Here is a 7057-nt window from a genome sequence, read left to right as displayed (position 1 = left end):
AACAGTGTATGAGGGTTCCCTTTTCTCCGCAGCCTCTGCAACACTTATTATTTGTCTTATTGATGACAGCCATTCTAACTGGTGTGAGGTGATATCTCATTGCAGTTATTTGCATTTCTCTGATGATTAGTGATGTTGAGCATTTTTTCATTGGTCTATTGGCCATCTGTATGTCCTCTTTAGAGAAATGTCTATTTAGGTCCTCTGCCCATTTTTTAACTGGATTTTTTGTTGTTGAGTTGTATGAGTTCCTTATATATTTTAGATATTAGCCCCTTATTGGAGGCATTGTTTGCAATAATCTTCTCCCATTGGGTTGGTTGCCTCTTTGTCGATGATTTCTTTTGCTACGCAGAAGCTTTTTAGTTTGATATAGTCCCACTCAATTATTTTAGCTTTTACTTACCTTGCCTTTGAAATCAAATTCATAAAATCCTCTTTGAGCCAAAGGTCCACAAGTTTAGTTCCTATGTTTTCTTCTATGCAGTTTATTGTTTCAGGTCTTACAGTTTAGGTCTTTCATCTATTTTGAGTTCATTTTAGAACATGGTGACAGATAGCTGTCTAGTTTCATTCTTTTGCATGTGGCTTTCCAATTCTCCCAGCACCATTTATTGAAGAGGCTGTCTTTTCTCCATTGTATATTTTTGGCTTCTTTGTCGAAAATTATCTGTCCACATTTATGTGGGTTTATTTCTGGGTTTTTAATTCTATTCCATTGGTCTGTGTCTGTTTCTCTGCCAAGAATTTATCTTCAATTTGAAACTGATACATTTCTTCAGAAAAAAATTATCTGACACAAACTCAGTATGTGTTCAAAAATTAGTTATCAAAATACAAGATTTTAGTCTAATCTTATTTCATTTTTAATGAAGTTCAGTTGGTGGTAAAGGAGTTTGTGTTTTTCCAAAAGATTTCTCTGATTTTTAATAAAGTCTTGTGATTATTCAGGACATTGACAGAACTTTTCTTCCTCATGTAAAGTCTCTGATGTACAATGGTAGGTTTGAATTCTGACAGGTCTTCTGACATTTATTGTATTTAGCACATTTCATCCCAGTCTAACAGAGAGTTGCGTAAACTATATGCATTTAACCAAGAGACCAAAATCTATAAGAGCTGAACAGAGTACAAACTTAATTCTGGCTTAAAAAAATAAAACGGTGAAGATCTGTTAGTGGAGAATTCTGTTTCACCTAATTATTAAGGCTCTAGCTTTTTAAACCTTGTCTTCTATTTTCAATACACAGCACCCAGATCTGCTGTGGAAATTTCTCCATTCCAGTATAACACAGACAGTAACAATATAAGGTAACTTTTAAAGTCCAAACTTAGCTTAAATGTAATAGGATCATATTCCATGACCAGTCCCACCTGGACTGGGAAATTCAGACCAGCTATATGCCTAGCACAAAAACGCATAAAGGAAACAATATGCCAGTCTATGTGTCATGAGCTTCTCCACTGTGTTGTATGAGTTCCTTTAGGACATCCCAGATTCATTACATGCAACGATTTTGTCTGGTGTGCATTCTGTTGTGATGTACTCTAAGGGCTGCCTTACGGACCAAAGTTTTCCCGCATTCACTATATGCACAGGGTTTCTCACCTATGTGAATTATCTGATGTGCCTTGAGGTTTTCACACATTCATTATATTCATAGGGTTTCTCACTTGTGTGAATTCTTTGATGGATTATGTGGACTGATTTATAGACAAAGGTTATTCCACATTCATTACATTCATAGGGGTTTTCTCTCTGCTGTGCATTCTGTTGTGATGTACTCTAAGGGCTGTCTTACGGACAAAAGTTTTCCCACATTCATTACATCCATAGGGTTTCTCCCCTGTGTGAATTCTCTGATGTGCACTGGCATTTGACTTCCGGGAGAAAGTTTTCCCACATTCAGTACATCCATAGGGTTTCTCTCCTGTGTGAATTCTCTGATGTACTCTGAGTTTTGATTTAAGGGCAAAAGGTTTCCCACATATACTACATATATAGGGTTTCTCTCCTGTGTGAGTCCTCATATGTGCTCGAAGGTGTGATATCATGTAGAAAGCTTTCCCACATTCACTACATTCATAGGGTTTTTCCCCTGTGTGAATTCTCTGGTGTACCCTGAGGGCTGAATTGGAGGCAAAAGTTCTCCCACATTCATTACATTCATAGGGTTTCTCCCCTGTATGTATTCTCTGATGTGCACTGACATATGACTTCCGGGAGAAAGTTTTCCCACATTCATTACATTCATAGGGTTTCTCTCCTGTGTGAATTCTATGATGGACTATGAGGGCTGCTTTAAAGACAAAGGTTTTCCCACATTCATGACATTCATAAGGTTTTTCCCCTTTGTGAATTCTCTCATGTCCACTGAGGTTTGATTTCTGAGAAAAGGTTTTCCCACATTCACTGCATTCATAGGGTTTTTCACCTGTATGAATTCTCTGATGTGCACTGAGGTGTGACTTCTGGGAAAAAGTTTTCCCACATTCATTACACTGATAGAGTTTCTCCCTGGTGTGAGTTTTCTGATGTGCTTTCAGGGCTAAATTATAGGCAAAAGTCTTCTCACAGTCATGACATTCATATAATTTCTCTCCTGTAGGAATTCTCTGATGTACCCTAAGGGCTGAATTAGAGGCAAAATATCTCCCACAGTCATTATACACATAAGGTTTCTGCCCTGTGTGAATTCTCTGGTGTGCAGAAAGGTGTGACTTTTTGGAGAAAGTTTTCCTACATTCATTACATGCATAGGATTTTACACCTGTGTGAATTCTCTGGTGTACTCTGAGAGTTGAATTGTGAGCAAAAGGTTTCCCACATTCATTACATTCATAGGATTTATCTGCTGTGTGAGTTCTCTGATGTTTTTTGAGCTGTGCCACCTTGGAGAATGATTTCCCATATTTATTACTTTCATAGAGTTTCATCTCTGTGTGTGGTATCTGGTGTACTAAGATGGATGGTTTCTTGTATGATTTCCCACATCCATTGTTATTGTAAGCTTTCTTCTTTGTGTGAACTGTCAGATGTTCACTGAGGTTTGATGTCTGACAGGAAGTTTTCCTACATTCATTACATTCACAGAGATTGACTCCCATATGAGTAGCAGGATAATGAATAGTGTGTGAATTTGAACAAAAGGATTTTCTGGTTTCCTCACATTCATACGGTTTCTCCTGTGAGCGGGTCCTCTGATGCTGAATGAGGTGTGCTTTCTCATAAAAGGATTTCCTGCATTCATTACTTTCTAATGACTTCTCTCCTGTGACACTTTCCTGATGTACACTTAGAAGTGAGTTTTGATACACACATTCCCCATATTTACAACACTTGTAGAATTTCTCATTTGTCTGAGTTCTCTCATGCATTGTAAAGTCTAATTCCTGGGAGAAGGCATTTGCACATTCATTAAAAACACAGAACTTATCTCCATTTTGTGTCTTCTGATGTACTAGATGGGCTGAGCTTTGGTTCAAGTTTTCTTCACATTTACTCCTTTCAAAAGCTCGCTGTCTTGTAATAGTTCGCTGAGGTGGAGTGCAGGGTGAATTGCTCTTGAAGTTATTTTCACTTTCATTACATTCATAGTTTGTCATAGCCCTGTGAACTTGACTGTATTCCACAATGGTGGTTTTGTCACAGGATCTCCCACATTCATTAACAGCAAAGCATTTCGCTCTTGTGCCAGTTATCATTTGGTTAAATACAGATGCTTTATCACAGTTTTTCCTAAAATCATCATCCTGACAGGATTGCTTAACTATTAGACAACTCTGAGCTGTAACACAGACAACAGTCTCATCATGTAAAATTTTTCCAATTTCATTACATTCAAAAGGCTGCTCCACAGTTTGAAATATCTGATGATCTTTCTTAAGACAGAGAGCTTTCACATTTTTATTATATTTGTAAGACCGCTCTTCAGTATGAGTTTTCTCATGTTTAATATCAAGCTGCAACTTTTCACATACATTCATGTAGTCAGCCTTGTTTCTTGAACAGTTTCTACCACTAACAATCAATTCAGAAAGAAGTGGCAAATTTATTCTACATGAATCACATTTACAGGGCATTTTTCCTAAAAAATCTGGAGTTATATCCAGATTAACTGGTTTTCCTAAAATTTTCTGCCCTTCTTTACTCAATGTTTTGTTGTCATTGAATATTACTTGCCACAGAGGTTTCTCTTGTTTTTCCTCGTTCCCCGCAATGTGGACATCAACTTTGTAATATCCTAAAACGACAAAAATGGAAAAAATTGTATGAATCTTACATTTCTTACTGAGAGGAGCTTATAGCCGTATGTTTTGTCATGTATTGTATAGTTTAGGGTCATGTTCCCAAAATTAATAATTCATGCACACAGACAGAGAGACAGACACAGTCAGCCCCTCTCTCTCCCTCTCTCTCTGTCTCTCTCTCTCTCCCTTTCTGTCTTTCTACCCCATCCATGTTGCTAAAAAAAAAGAAAAAAGAAAGAAAGAAATCGATGTTGTTCCCAGTTCTGGGCAAGATGGAGCAGCCCCATTCATACCAGGTCCTCCCCTTTTCAGCTGGAAATCCCTGGAAATAAAATTTAAGAAACAAATGAAGATGCTACAAAATGGAAAGAAGGTGCACTCTTGGACATAAGAAATGACACGGATCAGAGTTACAAGATTTTCCTTCTGCTATCCCACATATCTTATACAGGGTGCTGAAGTGTGGGAGAAGCCTGAAATCCAAAGCCAACAATAGGGAGATACAAAAGAGCTCCATGAAAAGCATGTTTCTTCTAGCCAAAGAGCTGAGAAAAAGGTGGTCTAACAAAATAGAAAATCTTTTTGACAGTATCTACCATACTCAAGCCCCCACACACCCCAAAACGAAAGAGGAAAATAAAGAAACACTCTTCTCTGCAGTTCTACCACAGATATAAAGGATTTGTACACACTTGCTAAATTTTCCTTGAGCCAAAACAAGAACTTATAGGAAAGATCATGAAGAATCCTGAGAAATTTCCATTCATACCACATTCTGGGAGATGGTAACAGCAGCCACTGCCAAAATTCCACCTGGAAACATACTCCTATCTACTCTATGAAACCTGCATGGGAAAGAACAACAAATCTGTTTGATTAAGGCACTTGTGGCCAGCTCATAGCATGTAGGAGAAGAAAAGAAGGAAAACAAAAAAGCACAAAAAAGAGAAAACAGGCAGGAAGACACGGTAGGCCCAATATTACAGCTAGAAAAGATGAAGCCGCACTTGTAAAAACAATACCCTCAAAACCCAGAAACAATACATTAAAAAAGAAGCTGAATTCACATTATTCTCAAATGCACATGAAGCGTTCATCAAGACAGACCACATTCTGCGCTGTAAGACAAATATTTATAACTATAAAAAAAATCATATAAAGTGTGATCTCAAGCCATAACGGGATTATACTAGAAATCAGTAACACCAAGTTATACTGAAAAATGCAAAATAATTCTAAATTCATACAGTTCCAATTAAACCATGGGTCAAAGAGGACATCTCACACAACGTTAAGATATTTTGAATTAAATGAAAACAAAGACTGTTCAAAACATAGAAATAAGTGGCATGCAGCTAAAAGAGTACACAGAGATAAGTTTATATCTTAAAATGTGCACATTAGAAAAGATCTCCAACTAGTTACCTAAGTTTCCACTTTAAGGAACCACAAACAGGGCCAGCCGAGTGGCTCAATTGGTAAGAGCTTGCTCAAAAGTGCAAGCTCTGAGCAACAGAGGTGCTGGTTCAATTCCCACATGGGCCAGTGAACTGTGCCCGAGCTGAGCTATCAACAGGTGGCAGGATGGCTAAGCTGGTGAGAGCACATGTTCCTAACAAAAAGGTTACCTGTTCCAGATGGTGGGCTGTCGCCTTACAGCCAATTCTTAGACCACCCCCTCTGCATTAGCCTCTGACCCATTAGTCGAGAGAGTGTCTCAGAAAACTGAGGCCGGATGGAATGATATCTGTAAAGCTCTCTCGGGGGGCGTCTCGGCCTGACTGGGACCTGATGGAATGATATCAGCTGTCTCCCCTGGGAGGACATGTAATTATGTCTTGGGGCAATGTGGTAGAGTGTGAAGGTATGGCATTTGCTGAAGTACACTGGGAAAAGGTCAATGGAAAAGGCCTTAAGGCGCACAAGAATACACAGTTAATGACTCACAGCACAGCAGTTTACTTCCTTGAAAATAATCAATAAAAACCATGCGTCGACCCGATTCGGGGCTCAGTCTATCTCTGAAGGCTGAGTCCCTTGGTCTCGCTCTTAAATCTTACTTCTGTCTCTTGTTCTTATTCAATCTGCGTCGCCCCTCTCGCGTCCCATTTGCCCTTGCCACGCAGGACGTGACATCTGGCGCTCAACGTGCGGCTCAAAGAAGGGAAGGAAGACTCCGAGTCTAGGTGAATTTTCACAGCGCAGACCCCAGGATGGGCCGGCACTCTACTTGGTGAGAAGTAGGGAAAAAGTTTTGGGGAATTGTACCGGGGTATCCGGAGAATAACCTTACTAACAAACTCTATGTATATGAGAGTGTGTATGTGTGAGTGAGTGATTACAGTTTCAAGATCTTTTGATCGCGAAACTTGCGTGGGCTCCCACCTGCGATTCCGTAATCTGTCGTACGGCATAACGGTGACTGGGCATTTGTCTCTGACATTTACCCACCAGTTCGGGGGCATTATACCGAAGCACCTTCAGCCAAGACAGACTTAGTCCCGCGAGGGACAAGGCCAGGCGAGCATCTGAGTGATTGAGTGAAAGTCTTTTCTCTTCTTTTCTTATATAAACTAACATGGGAAATTCAGAGGGCCGTTTTAGACCTTACATTTGCCTCCTTAAACAATTATCAAAAAGGGGAGGGATGAAAGTATCAGAGAAAAAATTAGAAGAACTTTTAAAAATTATTGAAACCCATTGTACTTGGTTCCCGTACTTGGGCACAATAGACTTAGATGAATGGGAAAAGGTAAGGAAAGATATTTCAGATAAGCAGCTTAATGGAGAGGACATTCCAAACACG

At 39.3% G+C, this 7057-nt stretch overlaps 1 protein-coding gene across 1 annotated transcript in view; it reads right to left on the bottom strand.

Moving 5' to 3' along the window:
• Positions 1-666: 666 nt before the first annotated feature.
• The window catches only part of LOC109377606 (zinc finger protein 658-like), a 27589-nt gene continuing 21198 nt past the window's right edge, over positions 667-7057 (bottom strand). The window contains 3 exon segments of the mRNA XM_019634012.1: positions 667-1639; positions 1642-1749; positions 1752-4244. Coding sequence (XP_019489557.1) covers positions 1503-1639; positions 1642-1749; positions 1752-4244 — 2738 coding nt within the window. The 3' untranslated portion in view covers positions 667-1502.

The sequence above is a fragment of the Hipposideros armiger genome, unplaced genomic scaffold (genome assembly GCF_001890085.2).
Source record: "Hipposideros armiger isolate ML-2016 unplaced genomic scaffold, ASM189008v1 scaffold_1477, whole genome shotgun sequence".
NCBI lineage: Eukaryota > Metazoa > Chordata > Mammalia > Chiroptera > Hipposideridae > Hipposideros > Hipposideros armiger.
The sequence above is the reverse complement of the archived record's forward strand: the minus strand, read 5'-3'. Positions and strand labels throughout refer to the sequence as shown.